The sequence below is a fragment of the Zosterops lateralis genome (genome assembly GCF_965231275.1).
Source record: "Zosterops lateralis genome assembly, chromosome: 2".
Lineage (NCBI taxonomy): Eukaryota > Metazoa > Chordata > Aves > Passeriformes > Zosteropidae > Zosterops > Zosterops lateralis.
Window position 1 is genome coordinate 84,236,892 of NC_139763.1, and position 20,227 is coordinate 84,257,118.

Genomic DNA, 20,227 nt, shown 5'->3' on the forward strand with positions numbered 1-20,227 from the left:
TTCATAGAGCTTACATTACTCTGACCGTCTGCCGTAACAAGGAATGTTTACAAACATTTTCTAAGAAAGCCTTAGAAATATATTTTCTCGTTTTTTTTAAGGGCAAAACATTCAAGCTGCTGCTATGCTTGGCTTGGTATTTCAAACAATAAGGCCCCACAGGAATTCAAATTGTGAGACAAAACAAGGTTATTCCTTTTTGTGTAACTTGGGGTTATGTTTGTTAAACTGTTGAACTGTGAACACGTTGGTGTTGTTTCACCCCGTCCTAGGGCCACCCTCACAGCCAACTCAGGCACACATTAAACATTAGGGGCTGATGGTAGAAATTAATTTAGAATCAAATTATCTAGGAGAAAAGACCAGACGTTTAGCTACAGGATGAAGGCAAAACTGCTTCCATTTTTAGCTTTTAGAATCCCATGAGTTAGTTTTTCTTGGGTTTTTTTCTTTCATCATAAGAATATAAACATAGAAAAAAAGTACCCTCAGCACTTGGGACACTTTTTACTCTAGAATTGCACACTTTGAAGTAGAAACAACAGAGACAAACAAAAAATGAGACCTGTGTTCATGTAGAGTTGGAGCCAAAAAGGCAAACCCGAATATTGTCTTACAAAAAGAATTAGTGGAAGCATTTAGCTGACATTTACAGGAATGAGGGGCTGCAACTGTTCTCAGACACATCATTTTTGTATTACCTCATTTCCATACACCATTAGATGATGGGTTGTGATAAGAGATTTGAAGACCACTACCCAGCTACTGTTGGTAGTTCTTTCAAATAAACTATCTGCCAGCTGTGGGATGTTCACATTCATCTCATTCGTGCACTGGATTAAATCTGAAATACAAAATTTTCTGTTGTTATTATCAGTTCTGTGAAGGAAGATCAGTAACATTCCCCCCAAAAATCAGTACATTCCTTTTATTTAGTAATATTTTTGATGAAAACTGAAGAGTTTTCCAGTAAAATAAATATTGAAAAGCCCAGAGCTCTGGTTTTTTAGAACTTCCTATCAAAGTACACTCTGCTCCCTGCCAAGATTCAGTTGCTTTTGCAGCTGCCTTAGAAGGCCCTGGAACAGAAGTACCATAATGACTTACACTACCTCTGACTACCAACTCTCAGCTTTCAAACACCTAAAGCATTACATATCAAAATAATTATTACATGTTACCATTTAATTAAGTTTTACTGGACGATTATGACTAGAATTAACTGTAATCTCAGATTTCTGGCCTCTTAATGGATCAGAAAACCCTTTCAGACACCGGTTCAAAGTGAGTAATAAAAGATTCAAATACTGCTTAGTCTTGATACAATGCAATCAACACCTTCAAAAGGGCAGAGGCAATGTTGAGTGGAAAAAGGAGCCTCAAGGAACAATTCCAAACGCTGACAGATTAATTAAACTCAAACAAAGTAGGACTGTTAACCAGAAAGATGGTTAGGAGCACAAGACCTGAGGTTGGCTAGCCAAAACAAAGCTTTCCAATTTCTGTTCAGCCTGGACTACTGTCCCACCTGCATAAACACGGGAAGCTACACTTTCAGTACAACCAATATAACAATGTATCATCATCATCCAGTAACTTGTTTCCAAAGGCTGATGAAGGAAGGGATGCCTTAAGATCAGGACACTATGTTGACAAATACAAGGGAAATAACTATACGATAATACAACTTGCTACTATTTAATACGAAGCTTAATTTAATGCAACATAGTAGTGATGAAATTTTTCTACTATTATCACTCCAAAAATAAACCAGTAATTTTCAGTCAAATTGACAGCCCTACCAAAGGCCGTGGCTCAGTAAAAACCAAGACTTCACAATGTCCTATGCCTGCCTAAAGACTACCAAGGCACAATAGAAACACCCATTTAACCTGAAGGCAAACATTTCACCTTTGAAGAGTTTTGTATTTTGCTGTGAACAATCATTCACCTCGAAGGACTCCTGAAAGAGAGGACCTTCCTTCAACCAGAGCAGCAGGTAAACACGACTACCACACTCAGAACTAGTATGGTCAGAACCAAAAAAGCTGCTATTTACATGTTTAAGTATTAAAGGAAGCAAGCAGGAAATGATTTCCACATTCATAAATGTAATGAGATGGAGAGATAAACATTCTTTTATCTACAAGTAAAATTGTGATGACTACAGGCATTCATGACCTCATTTTGAAGTCACGGTTATCTATTATGGGATGATGATTTGGGGCTGTTAAGACAATGCCAGGATATTACTCAGCAAGAGACGTGCTCTGAACTGGATCATTAAAACCAAGCCCTGCAGCTTCTTCACCTTCAGGTCTTCCCTCCTGAACAACAACACAAGCAGTTTTGTGCAAGGCTATCTGGCAGGAACATATATTAAATACAAAGGTACACACATCACTAAATGTCAAGTCATACATTTTGGCACAAGAGGCGCAAGCGCATAATTGAGAGCAAGAACTTCTTAAATGCAACATTTGCCAACAGATCAACAGTAACAAAAAATACAAAAGAAGAAGTGGCACTTGAAAATCCACTATCTAAAAACATTTAAAAACCCCACCCAAATAAATATCCAGTGTAGGTGATATTTTGTGCTGGGAGAAATGTTTTCTGAAATGCCACTGAACTTTGAAATCATTATCTGTTGCAGTGTATAAAAGAAAACAGGCTCTGTAACCCTCAGAAAATCATCCCTCACAGGACTGATGAGTGTTTATGTGAAAAGCATATGAATGAACCGGGGGGGTGGGGAGGGTGCAGAGGAAGAGTGCAAGCACATTAGGAGGAACCAGTAACTGGGAGAGAACATAGGCAAGAAGCACAGGCTGGCAACCCCAGCCTTCAGTGGAAGTAAATTTGCAACCACAAACAAGGGAGTCACTACAATACTACAGTTACTACAAACTAAATTTAGTAAAACATGAAATTTCTCTCTCTCCAAAATGCTGATTGAACAAATGCACAACAATCTGGTATGTCTTAATGCCTCAAAGTACCTATACCATATACATCTCAGAAAAGTTACATCTCTCTGAAATTTCTTTTGAAAGTATTTTCATTAACAACGCTAAAAACGTAAAGAAATATTTGCACAGTTACACCCAAATTAGAACAGCAATTTTTGTGCTAACTATACTATAAGCAGCATAGTACAGACAGCAGAAGATGGTATCCTTCATCCCACACTGCTGCACTACATCCCACACTGCACATACAGTGTTCTTTCTTATTTATCTTATCCCCACAAACATCCTTCATTAAAGGAAAGGAACAAATATATAGTTACTTTCACATCCTACACTTAACACAACTCGTCTCACACCCACCTATGAAAATAGTAGCTGTGTGTTTGGAAACCTAAGGGCCCCAAAGCAACGTATCTCTAGACTGCTGCTTACTGGAAATGCTGTGAGCAACACACAGGCAGGTGTCCAACCAAAGGTACAGCACTAAGGGGAACAGCATTCATCTTGGAGCAAAAATAGAAACAAACAAAATAACCAAGAAAACAAAGGATAACCTTCAGTGAAAGAGTGACGCCTGTTTCACTGATCATCTTGTCATGGAGGAAGATTGAATAGTTACCCCCATCAATACCACAGAAAGGAAAGTCACTTTATGTACTGACCTTCTGCATTAAGCTCCAGAATATCTCACAGTGGAAAAAGAAACTCTCCTGGGAAATATAAAACACCTAAAATCATAGAATTCTGCAATTCTAAAACCCAGTAAAACTTTCACAGCATGAGACACACAGCATACAGATGTTAGATAACAAATGTCATTTCTTGTTTCAAAAAAGGCAGCAATTTGCAACAAGAATCTTAAGCTTGCAGCTGGCTGGGAGACTTATATGAGGGAAGCTTAGACAGCTAAGAATGCACAGTCATATCCATGGATGTGGCAGGGGATAGCCAAGGGAAAGGCTACCAGGTTGCCCAGGGCATAAAGCACATGATGCTCAAGAAGTGGTTGAAGGAGGTGGGCTTATTCCACCAGCAAAACAGAAGGCTGGAGGCAGAGAGGGGGAATATAAATACTACCTTCAATCAGGTATTTCTTGGAGGTTCACAGAAAAGGGATGAGAAGGAAAAGGGAAATGGTCAGGCACCAGAGCCCATAAACAGTTGGATCTCTTAATGTTCAGCGTGGTTTAAAAGCTGGGGTTCATTACAAAGTCCCTTCCAATCTAAAACCATTAACAAATCTATGCAACATCTATGGAAAGACAGAATAGAGGCAGGCAGAAACAGAGAAGTGACTTGCTTTACAAAGTAAATTGAAGTTGGAAAAGTATTCCTAAAGATCAAAAACCTTACACTTATTAAAGTGACTGACAAAACATGTTTTGAGCACACATTTACCTACCTACACTAAATCATGTATCAAATTTCAGCAGAGGTTTTAGAACCAAAACTAGATTTTCCAAGAAAACACTTATAGCTTATTTTAAAATAGTGTTTAGATTCTATTTTTGTTACAACAGTTAAAGCTTTTACCACCAAGTGACTTCCACATAATTCAGTTCTGTTTGGGTCTTTTTCCATCAAAGCAAGGGTTTTGCAAGGAATCATAACAAAGGTCTGGCCAAGAGACATTTCAGCAACACTTGAGGATTTGCAACTGCACCTGTACCACAGCAAGCATATTGCCTGACCCTGGTCAAGCTAACTGCTGCAGAACACACTGTACAATACTCAGGCTTAGAAAAATAATATACTCTCAACTCCCAAACAAGAGTTCAACAGCCTCTCAACCGTTCAGTGTTCATTACAGGACAGAACCGAGCAATTCATTGCCTTATGCAGGTCAGAGTCACCAGGTGAAAGAAGCATAAAGGTGCAAAGCAGAGTAAAAGCAGAACAAGAGTGAAGATTCACACACAAGAGAGAAGCAGCAATCACCTACACAAAGCAGCTACTACGAGGCTATGATGATAAAGCACGCTGTCTACTCCACACTAGGCATGTAGATGTGGATTACCCAACCCATGGTAAGAGATCATGAGTCCTGACCCATGGCAAACATGAGGCAGTCAGGCTGGATAATAAACCATCAAAGGCATCTGTCCCAAAGAGCCCCAGAGAATGTGTGTGCTGGGCCTGTGACCTGACTCCTTGTGCTGCACCTCCTTCTGCACCAGGCAGCCTGCTAAGACAAAGTTATTAAAAACTGGTTTCCTTCCCCACAAAAACAAAAAAAAAACAAAAAACAAAAAAAAAAAAAAAAAAAAAAACAAAAAAAAAAAAAAAAAAAAAAAAAAAAAAAAAACAAACCAAAAAAAAAAACCACACAGACAAGAGTCTAAGATTTCTTTTCCCAGCATCTTACTCATATTAATTCACAGTAAGACTATAAAGAACTGGGTTGAGAATAGCTTTTGTTAACAGTTTTAGTTTCAGATAGTGTCATTTGTGGTCACTTGATGAGCAGACTGAACATAAGGCAGATTTACACACTTCATGTACGTGCAGCACCTGATTATTTCCAATGGTTTGCCTGTCTCTCTCATTTTGAACAACATTTCCATCCAAAAGTATCAATCTGAAAATATTTACAAGAATAAGATCTTCCAGGCCAGAAAGTGTGCCCCACACCCTGATTACTCCAAAATAGATCAAGCAACTGTGACAAATATCCATCTTGTTAGATTTTGTTTTTTCATCTTTTATACCATGGATGCCACCTAGAATAAGCAAGTAATTGGTTATATCCTGCAAGTTATTGATAGTTGTGCCATTTTAAAAACTGCATATAATGGGAGAGACAGTGTCCTTTCAGCAAGCAGTTGAACTATTGGTCATCCAACATGAGTAGGCATATAGTGCCAAGAGCTAAAGACATTTCACTCTTCAGTTAAAAAAAATAGAATAATAAAAGAGTATTTAAATACATATTGGTGGATCCAAAGCACACATCAGATCAAGCTTACTCAACTGGTAAATTTAAAATTGAAATCAACACATCAAACTTGTTTATTTTTTAAATAGAAAAGGAAATTTAAAACATTTTTTGCATGAGTTAATATTCACACGACTTATGTCCACATAGAGGAGTTCAACAGAACACAATTAATTTAGTACCTTTCAAACTGAAGAGGTAATATAGGAGTGACTGACACTTCACTCACCAGGGAGCACTTGTGGCTAATCACAGTGGTGGAATACAGGACAGGTCTACCCTTAAGATAATTTTACTTAAAAGTGTGCATCGCCTTATGATCAATTCCCCTTTCACCTAAGGCCACACAAAACAATTTTTCAATTCGAGCAAAAGATTTAATAATTATTGATACAGAGCTATTTTGCTTTCCTCTAAGGGACCAGTTTCTCAACAAGACAAAACATTCAAAGTTGACACCAACGTTTTTCCCACTCATTTCCAAAAGTATGATAAAACAAAAATATATTTCAACCCAAAAACCGGAGAGAAAAAAAAAAAAAAAAAGACACACTGCCAATACTCAAGTTAAATTACTTTCTGCAGTAGCCTAAATTTCAATTCATATAATGATTTTCAAATTATACCGGTTTCCTCTATGTTAGGGTCTCATTTTCTTCTTGTTCTATACAAATATTTGATCACTGGAACAGAGCTGATTCCTTATTTGGTCAGTAATCTTAATCAAAATGCAAATGGCTGAATCTAAAAATCTGTTAAACATTTCCAGAGGAGAGGTGAGAAAGCAGCAATGTGACCATTTCCCTGCAATGATGCACCGTGTGGCAGCAGTTAACACTGACAACTTTCAGAATTTGGTGAAAAATTTCAGAGATCAGAAGCAAGCACAGCACGTTCACATCAAATTGGTTAATGATATGAAAAATGATTGGTTTTATGCCTTTGAGAAGTCAGCCACTAGACAAAAAACTCCTTTCTTTGGATTTTTTGTTAGCAATACAGTTGCAGCAAGCTTTTACTACTTCTAAACAGATTTTATAGGTTTAACATCAACATTCCCCTGCTTACCCTGAAAGAGCTCGTCACCTCTATGCCCATGTGGATTTTAAATAGTCCCGTTACAGGTTCAGGGAAAACACACAGGCCTGCCACATCTTGCAATCCCAGAAGGACATTGAGAAAGTCTCACAAGAGGGGGAAAATATGGGTTATTGAGAAGGAGAGGGGGGGAAAAAATAAAGAAATAAACATGTTCCAGTTACAGTAAGTAACATTTGTCAGCAGATCTTAAATGAAGCAGAAAATGAATTTAGCAGCAACGAAGTTTTTCACAATTCATTTTTATTTTGTTAGTCACTGAACTAGAAGTGTCTTTTTAACCAGAGTGGTTTGCATGAAATGTAACATAAAATATTAGAAATATCTAACCTCTGTATATTGGATATTTTTCCCAGTTGTATTTTTTTTTCTTCAAATTTCTATAACAGATCATCTTCCTTCCTTGAATAATTGGAAAGTCAAGGTAGTCCCTTATTTTCAAAGGTTCAGTTTAAAGTATCAAGTAGAGGTTTTTAACTGGCTACAGATGACAACAGATATTTTGGATTATGGAGGTTATTTTTTCTATTCACCTTGACACAATGATTGTGAAGAATGTGCTCTAATTTCATCCAGTTACAAAATTAACAAAATTGAAATGACTTCACAAATATATACCAGTTTTATTCTATAAAAGCTCCTTGAAAACATTTCTAGAACATATATAGACAGTGCTCTCTGATATCTAAATACTTGTAATACTTAATTGTGCCATGAAAGAACACTGATCAAAACTTCAGTAAATCAGAAATACTAAAATAAGAACAAAAGAAAAAGGTTTTCTATAAAATCTGTAATTAAAATCTACTTCTATAGATTAATAGTTCTGATAACTGCAAACCCTGACACATTCAGATCTCATTTTACACATTCCAGCTGACATTTTAAAAGCAGATAATGTAAGCATATGGTAACTTTCTAAATAATTTCCCACTTCTTCCACAGGTGATGTCCTTATTTAAATATGGCAAACAGGATTAGAAAGTTCCTGGATATAAATAAGTACTTTTCATTACAGTACCAAGCAATTTGTCAAAAAATAATACTCAGAATAATTCTGAGCATTAATGCAAATGGGTAAAACTGTAATTTTTAAAAAACTGAATTCTTCCTCAAAACAATACATTTGGTAACTAAAACTTAAGTTTGTGCAAAAACAAGGATACCCCAAATGACATACTGGAGTGATCAAATGAGACACAGTGATAGTAAATTTCATTCTGAGCCGCTCACTAAAGGACATGTAATCTGCTGAATTTAATCTGAAGATTATTATATAACAAGCATGTATTTGAAAACTGAGTGAATATTTCAGTATTTTTCTAATTAACAGAAAATAACTACATTTGTAGTATAAAACAAAATACGCTGTAAACATTATTTGTTCTAAATTTAGGTTTGTTTCTCTTCTGAATAAACCCATTTGTACCAAACCATTTTACTAGAAGTAGTTTACTGCATCAGATTGCCCCATGGCTTCACCCAAGTTCCCTTGAGAAAGTGGACAAGGAAATCTGGAGCAAACTTTTTAAAATTAACAATAAAAATTCCCACTGAGAATTCTTTCTCTGCATATAAACAGCATCTTAACAGCCACATGCACTGACTCAGAAAACAATTTATGGAAGAGTTAAAGAAATCTGAGAAGACTCATTCTATTCTGAGCTTTCCATGTTTAAAAACAACTATGATTTCATCTAATTTGTATTAGATTAGTAGGATTAAAAAAAATGAAGAAAGTTTTATTATAATGTTGAATAACTTGCTCTACAGGCAAAAATTCATATTTTCATTTCATCAAGCTGCATCTTGCCTTTTTCTTCCAATTCAAATGAGACTGTCATGTTTTTTCTCCTACTTAAAACCACTGTTTCTAATTGGAATTCTTAGAAATTGCTTTAAATCTCTGTCAGTACCTCTGTGAACTCAACATTACTGACTCAGGTATCTTTTAACTCCACATTTTTCTCATATGTCAACACTTGGTGTAACTTACTACTTCTGTTTGAGAACTGTAAAAACTAATTAAGATACTTTCTGCAAAAAATACAGTAAAAATTAGTTCAGTTGAACAACTGCTTTCAATGAAGAATTCTCTAAAAAACATCAGCAGTGTCTACCAGAACTCCTAAACAAACAGAGCTTTGGTAAATGAAACAGCAAAAGAAGTTAAAAATAAGGGAAGCACAACTCAAACCATCATGTAGGTCACACGATTTTCCCTTTTCTTTTTTTCTTTTCTTTATCTTAATTCCTGCATACTGGAAGGTGCCACATTAGCACTTGGTTTAATGTTCATAATGATTATTTTTACTTCTCCAGTTACAAATACTGTAGAAATTACAAGTGTGGCTATGTTACCTTTGGAGAATTAATCTCTCAAAAAAGACTTAAACATTGTTTTCATCTAATCTTGCCAAGTATCCCCATCACATTTTAGAGACTAATATTAAAATACTGATAAATACTGCCTCAACAGCTCCAGCCACAGACTGTAAATACAACATTCTCATTTCAAATATGTTTGTATCATTAATCCAGAAACAGTTACAACCAGATTTACACAAGCATTCAGTGCACCCTGACAGCACATAAACAAGCTTGAACAGTTTAGAAAATGAACATACCAACATAATTCTTGCTCTTATCTGCCTGTCTAATCTGATACATTTCTCCTTGGAAAGAAATGGCAACTTTAGGTTGTTCTGTTCATCCTGCAAAGAATCATGTCACACTCTCAGACAAGAGCAGCTGATTCTCTAAAGCTCAATGTAAGAAAACAACCTGAATTGCCAGATCATCATAGCAGAATAAATTACTTACACACACATTCAGGATCACCAACCTATAAAATAATTCATGTCGGCCAGAACCTCTGGACAGCACACAAGCTCCAGTCAGCTCCTGCAGACTATGGATTAAATATACAGGTTGTTGGAGCCTGGATCCCTCTGAGGAATGATCTTCTAAAGATCATTCCTGTATCATCCAGTTGTGGAATCACTATCAGCCACAATTAGTTTCGTTCAGTTTTACATCTCTTCCTTTCCCTCTGTACATAAGGAAAGGTTATTAAGCTCACAACTGACCAGACTTGGAGCTAATGAAATTGGCTTTTATGGCTACTGAGACCAGTTAACCCATTACTGCACTACCCCAACATTTCTACCATTCAGGCTGGACACAAACCACAGCTGAACTCCCCTAGGCCTTCAGGCAAGTTTAACACATTGCAGAAGGTATTTTAGAACAACACAAATTCATGATATATAATTCACAGAATATGTTTTCATGATAACTCATGACAAAACAGGGTGGTCCCATTCCTGTCTCTACCTGCAACATTCACACACTCCCATGGCTCATGTTATATCAGCCCCAGTGCTCTTCTCTGAGCCACACTAACTTCTCATAATAGGAAAAAACCACACAAAAACCCCTGACCTCAGCGGTGGTGGGTGGGATAGTGGGAATGACACATAAGGTGACACAACACAGCATAGTTTGTTCATTATCCTACAAGATAGAAAATGGCTCACAGAAGACCAAAATTGGCAAAAGCCACAAGAAGAAAAGGAGATGATGATATGCAAAGGTAAGAAGAATGTGAGGAAAGAGGGAAGTGGACAAGTCCTCCCACTTTTGGCACCAGTGAGTGACTGTTACTCATCCCACTACAGTCATCCTCTGTTCTTCCAAGGTGTCTGCCTCGGCCTTCAGCGGTTACTGTACATCTCTACAGTTCCAAGATTTCTTAGATTAATATCCCAAAAGTCTGATGGAGTATCCCAAAAGATCTGGCGGAGATTAAAAAATAAATTCCCCTTGTGCTTCTCAGCAGAGACTGAATATCCATACTCTCCATAAAAAACTTCAACACAACGGAAAAACTACTATTTTCTTTTTTAATAAAATAATTTTCTTTCAACATTTCCTAACTTTTCAGTCTTCTTAATTAATCTGACCTCCTCTGGATTCTCTACAGTTTCAGTGATTTATATATATAAATACACACTCACATATATATATATGAATATATATATTTATTTATATATATATAGTTAAATATAGTGTCCCAGGTGGATGATGGAAATGACTTCCTTCTACAGGCATATGGAAGGATGATCATCTTTCCTACATCCTCATATTGGTGATTTATAATGAAAATTAAGTGAGCCAAACCCTCCTGCAGTGTTTCTGCACATTCAGATACCCCTTTTAAACTCAAGTTTTACACTTTCTTTACACATTGAGACTTCTGCAAGCCTTCATAGAGCACTACTACAATTCACCAGTGTAACTTCATCTTCTAACTCTGGTCTGAAGAGCAGCTGCAAACGCAAGACAATGCAATTCTCTGTGGACACACAGTGTGTACCAACACACCAGTTACCAATAAAAAGCATCATCAGAACTGCATATGGACACGTTCCACACTTTAAGTACCCTCCAATCCACGCGCAAGTGATGTCAGCAACCCAGTAAAGCAGCAGTCTCTTGCCCCACTAAGTTTGAGAGTCAAAGAAAAAAGCCACTAAAACCCACAGCTGTTACCTGTACCTATCACTTGTTGTAACAGGAGAGAAGTATCTTCCTTAAAATGCTAATCAATACAAAAGTATCTAAAATATACTCATTACCTTTCTAAAGATTAATTTTCCAGCTGCCAAAATTCTTCCTCAAAACAGAATAAATCAACAATTGCTTCAGCTCCCTAATACTGAGAAATACGCAAGACATACTAAAACTACTGAATACTTTTGCTCTACATTCAGTCCCTACACTACCCTTTAAAAGCGTTTTATCATGAAATCTAGTCCAAAATAATTATTAGCTCCCACACATACACTAGCACATTATTCCCACTGAAAACTATCTGTAAACTTAGAGCCTTGATCCTATCTTTACAAACATGCTTAATAATGAGCCTGTGAATCATATTCTGAAGATGATTCTTGATTAAAAGACGAAAAATGCCTTTATCTATCAGCCAACTAACATGACAATTCTTGCATAAACTGTACATTCAATCTGGATATTTAACCCACTGGCCTAATTAAACCAGGGAGAAGCCAATATTCTTTTTCACTGATCACATGCTAATTTCAATGCATGCATGAATAAAATTATGACCAGTTCTTTGTTCAAAATTATCAGTATTTCCAGAGTGCATAGCTGCAAACACTTAAGGGTGCCCCAATCTCATGTTCTGACAAGCAAGAAATCAGGAACATACCCTAAGGATTCTATATGAGCACTGCTGTTTAAGAATACATTAGGACAGCTGGCTGGGCAGGCTTTGATTTTGAATGGCAGCCACTGGTTTGATATTAAAATAAACATTTAATATAGGAGTGTATAATAGTAAATTACTATATTAAATATTATAATAATTTATAATAATACTTGAGCAACCAATATAATATTTATAGTGTGAATAGTCACACGTAGTGGATGGATGGGAGCACAATGAACTGCATTAGGTGAACAGGTCAATTTTGATGAAGACTACTTTCAAAATGCATAGTATTAACACTGCTTTTATATCTACTGCATACATGAGGGTATTCAAGCAGGCTGCATACACATGAGTTTATCCCATGACTTCACCTTAAGATGCACAGAGAAGGCACGTAACATGGTTTATAGACAGCTGAGAGATCAGTTTGTGATGCCAGAGATATTAACCCCCAGGTCTCTTCATCACCACGTACACATTGAATGTTACCATTCTGTTCTGTCTCTGACAGGAGTAGGGCCCAAGCCATCTGCCTTTGCATACTGTAAATTTTTGGTTATATGTGCACTTAAAGCCCTCTCTCTCTGCTCTGAAGAACCTGTAAATGCTCTATAGCTATTATACCTCCATACAATAAAAAACAAGTTGTGCTAACAGACATGTTTTTAAAACAAGGCTTGTGAAACACAAGTACAAGCTGCTGTTGTACTGCCAATAGTGTGTAACCAATCCTTGCAGATTGCTCTGGATACCTTCTGGATGCAGCATAGTACCAACAAATGCTGTAGTGGCACAGTGACATTACTGTAGCCCAATCCACTGGAACAGGGGAACCATTTTGTTAATAGCAGACACCATCAAACAAAAAATCCTCAACGAGCACAACTCCACAGCAGTTCTGCAGCAAGACAACTTCTATCTATTTGAGAAGGTGTGCCTTTAACAAAACTAGGGTTTGCTTCAGCATCCAACCCTCCTCAATCCTGCAAGGAACTCCTAATCTCGACTTTAGCTCGCCTGGCTGTATGGCATGCAGATACCTTAAAAAATACACCCAAAGACTGCCCAAGTAACCTATCACAGAACCATAGAATGGTTTATCTTGGAAAGGACCTTAAAGATCATCTAGTTCCAACACCCCACCACAGCAGGGATGCCACTCATGATCAGGCTGCTGAAAGCTCCATCAAATCTGGCCTTGAACACTCAAAGGGACGGGGCACCTACACCCTCTCTGGGCAATATGTTCCAGTGCTTCAGCACTCTCTGAGTAAAGAATTTCCTCCCAGCATGCAATTTAAACCCACCCTCTGTCAGTTTAAAGCCATTTCTCCTTGTCCTGTCATTATCTATCCATATAAAGAGTCCCTCTCCCTCCTTTTTACAAGCCCTCCCTCTCCAGGTACTGGAAGGTTGCAGTGAGGTGTCCCCAAAGCCTTTTTGTATCCATACTGAACAACTCCAGCTCTCCCAGCCCATGCCAACCACCAACATCTGTGACTTCCTTAATCCTGCATTACAGAGGAGCAGAGAAAACGCCAGACTTCACACACAGCATGTTTTGGCAGCAAGCACTTCCAGCTGGCTTTCTGAATCTAAATATATGTATCTTCTAAATATACAGAGTATCCACACAAGTGTCATTTAGGTGTTTCTTAGATGTTTTTACCTTCCACACCCCTTTATTCTAAAAGAGGCACCAGAAAGCAATTTTGTAGCAGTGATGTACCATGACAGTAGAGCACAGTGAAACTGAAACCAGGGAGTGTTTACACCACCCCGACCTCCTGCCACCACGTCTCACTGAACTGAACTTCAAACCAAGAACTTCCCAAGACCTTTGTTACTTTGGAATGAATCATACACATGTAATTCACATTCTTTTCTCTTGGAACAGCAGTGCAGCATCTTTAATGAGGCAGTTTAATAGACAAAACCAAAGATAAGAGACAACCAAAGCCATCTGACCTGAGGTTTTCCTACTTCAATAGTTGTCTCATTTCAGTAGCTCAAAGGTCTTACTCCAGCAAAGTTGTTTGGAATATGTGTTATTCTCTCCCACTTTAAAACAAGATTTTGGAAATCAGATTTCCTTCTGGAGAAAATCAACTCTGAGCATGAACAGCACATTTTTCCTGAATGCCTTAGGGAGCTGTCAGGAAGCACGTATTTAAGTGGAAGGAGTTATGCCTCTGTATTTGCCTTCCTCCATCAGTGCTGAAAGTGCCAATGAAGATGTGTGTGTTTTATGCATGGTAGGACACATTTCTTGGCAGATACCACCCTCTACAGCTTCTGGTTAACTACTGGAAAAAAACCCAAACTTATAATTGTGTAGAAATAGGTTTCCTTTTGTCCAGAGTCCATGCTCTTGATGTGGACTTTTGTATGTTGTACAAAATAGCTGTACTGTCAAGAGAGTCTAAAGGTGTGTCAGTATCTACTTCAGGTTCTTTTTCCCCTGTAGTACACTGGTTAAAAAAGAACACTGCACATTTTATTGCTTTTCATGTATTTACACAATTTTCAAGATTAACCTAATAAAAGGGGGGAAAAAAGGAAATTTTTGCACCTAACACCGAAAAGGTTTAAGCCATATTCTAAAATATGGTTTGATTATTACATCACATTCTTCCAACATCATAGAGATGCAAAAATTACTCATTTGGGTTCATTTTAATATAGTAAGTATCAAAAGTCCAATATATAAAATTACTGCAAATGGTGCTTTTCTGGCATAAAATAAATAGAAGTCCAAATTATTTAGATTTTTTAAATTAGTACGATTTATTACAAAACAGTGCAGATGCTTTTCCTTATAAATAGCACAATGCCCAGCTATAGGAGAAAGCCTCCTCAGGTGATAGCTTTAACACAGATTTTCACCATGAATAAACTTCATATACATCACACTACAATCCAGCTATGCAGTATTTCCTATTTTGTATGGATAATCTGTGTATCTCACTTCAGTGTGGGTCTGAGGAAATACATAGAGCAGCGTCCTGTCAGATGATCCCTTACTCTCACAGCTGACTAAACACAGCTTAACAGGTCCCAGTGCAGCTCTGATTTGAAGGCTTATAAACAATGACCTAAGCAGACCAACAAAAGTGGAAAAACCCAAAGAGGGGAAAATAAGGCAAATAAGTGACAAACAAAACACAGATTTCATGAAGGAGGTTTGCTGAGGAATACTTTTTTCTTGAAGTTTCTGTAGAAGAAGCTGGTCAACCTCTAAAGAGTAACCCTCAAGATCATAAACTAAAAACACCTGCCCAAAGGTTGCTGCAAAACTGTCTTTACCAAATCACAGTTAACAGACCAAGGAAAGCAGTTTAGACTATTTGCCTATTCTATCACACAATGAATTTTCTTAAAAAAAATTTCTTGACAAAGTATCTGAATTATATGCATGATCAAAGCAGCAAATTCTCAAACTTCAAATATTTATTATTCAGTGAAAATCAAACACCATCCTTCTCCTACAAAGTGCCTGGCAGAAAATCACAAAGGCCAGCACAGGTTTACACAGTTGGGTACTTGAGCTGGTATCTCAGAGACCAAATAAGCTAAATTTTGTACTCCCTGGTGTCGTATGAAAGTCTGACTGAACACACAGTCTTGCACAATGTGGCTGAGATTTACCTTTCTCAATACTGAAAAAAAAATTACTCTGCACACAAGACATTTTTATATCAGTCTACTCCAAAGTCAGACTAATCTTCATTTTTCCCATCAGGAATAGGAGAAAGAAGTGTAACAAAAATCAAGAAACTGCTTCTTTCACGTCAACACATTTGGTGACCAACAAAATTCTAGTAAATTTGGTTAAAAAAGTGTCTCTACTTTATAAACTACTGTTTTTTAAGCAACAAGGAAAGTTGGACTTAGAGCACTTCTGCAGCCATTTTAATGCATGCTCCATCAATTCCACACAATCTATTTCACTTTATGCACTTAAAGTAGGTGAACTCATTTAAGGAGATCTGTTACTGACAGCCACTTTCATACCTTTTCTTTTGACCGAAACAGGATCAGATTTTGACATGAACTGTTTAAAACTGGATAAAGCAGAGCACAAGAGCTAAAAAAAAAATTTAGAAAACCCCACCTCTCTACCCATAAAAACAGAGATATCACCACAAAATTGTTTCAACTGACACTCATGTACTGTGAGTGTGCAGCTCTTCCATGAAGGGAGGCAGTCAAGCAAAAGTACAGCTAAATTCTTCCATTCTATTAATAGAAATGTTGGAAATGCCTGCCTAATTTAGCTTTTACTTCCTTTTTCAATTTAGACTAACATCTCCCATGAGATATTTGGAGCTCTCTGACCAAACACGACTCACCCTGGCTCATCCCAAGCACATCTTCAATGCACATTTGAATTCCACTTTTTTACAAGGGGACAACAAAACCATCCCTTACAGGCCATGTCAAAGCTGCTCAGAGTAAAAATTTTAAAATATACTGTGGTAAGAGGTTAGGATTGTAAAGGAACAACCTTCACGTAACAGTCAGAGTAAAAAGGAAGCCGAATTTTTCCAGGACCACACACTAGTTTTCAGCAGATAAAGCAGAGGACCTTACCAAGGGGAAGACACCCTCTTTACAGCAACACTGCTATGTCTGAGTTTCAGAAATCCAAATCCCTTCTTTCCCTCATGCCTCACTTTCAGAGACTGTTCCTGAGCCCTTCATTAGTGACCACGGGGTCATCAAGTTTCACAAAGTTTCAGAGCCAACACAGAACTTCAAACTCTCAAGTCTGAAACAGGATGAGTAAAGGAAATTGTACACAGAAAGAACTCCTCAGTATCCCCAGCTTTCAGCTGGGAATTTCTCTGTTTACCATGAACAAAGACATGTCCCTATCACAAACAGCCTCTAAGATAAACTAAAGCCAAGAAGTAGTAAATAACATCTGCCTTTTGGTTTTCAGTAAAAGGAGAGACTTTCAGCCAGATTCTATCCTTAAAATTAAACTGTTTCATAAGAAAAGCTCAAAAATGACAAAAATTAGTTATTCCATTTACTTCAAAGTAACATTTGTTCATTGGGTAAAACCTCAAAGAGCTAAAACAAATACAGAACTCTGGTGAAACTGTGTGTTAAGACATCTTGTGTCAGCCCTAGTATATACCAAGAGACTGACCACATTCCTGTCTACAAAGACTCCTCATTAACAGCTTAAAATAAGGACAAAAGCGTCTCCTCCAACTCACTGTATTTTACTTACAGATCATTAAATATGATGAAAGTCTCCTCATAAACTATGTGTAAACAAAAAGCAAAAAAACCCAGGAAAACAAGAGAGAATAATCAGCCCCCAAATGCATGAGCTTCAAATTCATAACAATGAAACTCCAAGCATATTAAATTCATATTCATAACAATGAAATTTCAATTTTAAGAAGTTAAGCTAACTGTGCTGTTCCCTAGTATTTGAGAACTAACACAAAACCTTCTCTGGATTTCCATCCACTTACACACCAAATTCAGCAACGAAACAAACTTCAAATATCCCAGATCTTTAATGCAAAGTAACCTGCTCGGAAAGTGACTTCATTTATGTTACATTTGACAGGCTTAAATGATGCTACATAGTGGTATTTCAACTGGTTAGGAAAACAGCTTGGGCTCACTCCTGATTAACTATCAAGAATCTAAAAATAAAAGTCTGTATCCAGACCAGTATTTTTCCTTAAAGCCCAACAAACAGTGTACTAGTCCCTGCGTGTCAAACAGCTTACAGCCAAGAGCTGTGCATCCTGAGCTTTTCCATCCAACTGCTAATCAAATGTGCCAACTTGCTATGCAGGACATATCCTTATTAGAAATAACTGCAGTCCACAAATGCAGAGATGTTCATATTTGGATTTTTTTTTCTTTTATTCCTATGATTAAATCCACTTCATCTGTATTTTTGATACACTAAGTCTTATTGTGCAGTGCTGCACTGTAACACTCATGACTGAAATGCAAACACTCCAGGGAGAAATAATCCCTAATGAATTTAAGGCAGGTTATTAATACATAACAGAAAAACTGATTCACAGGATAATAAATCCAAATTCAGTCATTTGAATAAAAACCAGCTGATCAGAGCATGGCTATATCAACGAAAGCTAAGGGACGTGGACATCCAGAGAATTAATTACTTCAAAATTGAAAACTACCTAAGGATTCCAGTAGACTTCTAAACAGTAAAGAAACTTCACTTCTCAAGAGAATAAAAGAACAGAAGGATATTTTTCATTTTTATCTGCAACTAGGACTTGAATTAGTTGTAGTTCATGATGAATAAAAAGTAATTCAAGTAAAACACCTGAGTTTCAGCACTAAAGCTTACAAACTGACATAACCACTTACATAAATATTAAACTCAAGTGCCCTTTGTGAGACAGAAGAATGAAGGCATTTCATGAGTAAGCAAGACTTGATGAAGCCAGCTTTACATCAAACCAGAAATGAAGAATTGCTTTGGGAACTACAGCTACATGAGACTGCAATATATAATCAAGTAAATATTTCTAGCAAACTGATTTTTAAATGAAACTTATTTTTAATCTCTCCATGACAGTATACATGCCGAATTATGAACATCAATGGCTTCTGGGAAATAGAAAAAGGGACAGAATTAAAGGTGATCAAATAACACCACTATTCCCTGGATGGAGACTTAACCATCACAACAGTTCAAGCAAGGTTTTACACTTCACATAAAAAAATAAGGTCAGATCCAGAATACAGAGCCACTAATCAGAAAAATTCATAAAGTTTGAAATAGGTTGCAATCATGGCTGAAACTACTGTGGTAATACTGGGCAGACAGAGAAGGAAAGGGGATAAAGCAAATTCAAGTGTGATCCCATTTCCAATTAAATATTGACCCATTTCTCAGAAAGAGTGGAGGTATCAGCCAAATAAACCAAGTGCAACTGCAAGCAAATGTAGGTGAAACAGCGACGCAGCTTCTGAACATATGGGAAGAAGTGGGGAAGAGAAGGATGTGCTACACAACAAAACTAAACCCAAGACAAAAAGCACACACTGAACAGCAAAAGAGAGGCACAGAAACACCTCACTTTACAGCTCAGTATCCACCCCAGAAAAACCCAAACACTCCCAACAGCAAAGCAAGTTACAAGCAGCCCTTGGGAACACCAAGGAACAGGCAGACACCACCTTCTACCTTTTGACAGCCAAGACATTCAACCTTCTCGTCTGGCAGACGTCACAGGCAACCAGAGCTGCTCTGAGTAAATTTACTACCAGGTTGAAGGCAAAGACCCTTTCTTTTTTTTCTTTAGAAAAAAAAAAAAAGTATTTAAAACATGCTTACCTCTGTCTATAGCTTTGTAGCCTGAGTTTGAGCTAAAACTTCACATTACCCACTTTGGGTCTGAAGTCTAGTTTACTATGGTAACGTTAGAAACTTGTGCTGTGCAGATGAAAACCAGTGGGTTGGTTTGGCTTTGTTGGGTTAATTTTTCTTTTTTTCTGAACAAAAGTAATTAAGGAATGATATGAACCTCATTATCACCTTTTTATAAATGGGTAAAAAAATCCTTTTTTACAAGTTATTAACATGGAAAATTTGTTTACACACTAATTATTTACCTAGAAAACAGTGTTATTAAGGATTCACAATTTGTGCTTAAATTTTAATAAATTAACTATTCAAAAAATCAAGGAAAGTTACAAACAATACGGACACTTTGTTGATGTCATAACACACAGCCAGCAACTGGAAGAGCTGAGCTACTGCAAGCACCATATTTAGAGTAAATATGTGAAATACCAGAGCAGTTTCTACCCAAGCAAACTTCTCACTTCCCACATCAGCCAAAGAATCACTCCTGCTGGAATGGCAGTGCTGCTGGAGCAGAGGAATGTTATGACTGAAGGAATGCTTGCTTGGGAGGAAGTAATAAAGGACAGCAAGTGAAGATTTCAAAAGTGTCTTTTCAGGAGAAA

The 20,227-nt window shown here is 37.1% G+C and overlaps 1 protein-coding gene across 3 annotated transcripts in view; it reads right to left on the reverse strand.

Annotated features, from left to right (window-relative positions):
* Positions 1-20,227, reverse strand: part of PICALM (phosphatidylinositol binding clathrin assembly protein) — a 66,237-nt gene that overhangs the window by 39,486 nt on the left and 6,524 nt on the right. For all 3 annotated transcript variants that reach the window (XM_083885258.1, XM_083885257.1, XM_083885256.1), the window contains exon 2: positions 702-844. In XM_083885258.1, the coding sequence (XP_083741384.1) occupies positions 702-844 (143 nt within the window). The remainder of the gene's footprint in view (positions 1-701; positions 845-20,227) is intronic.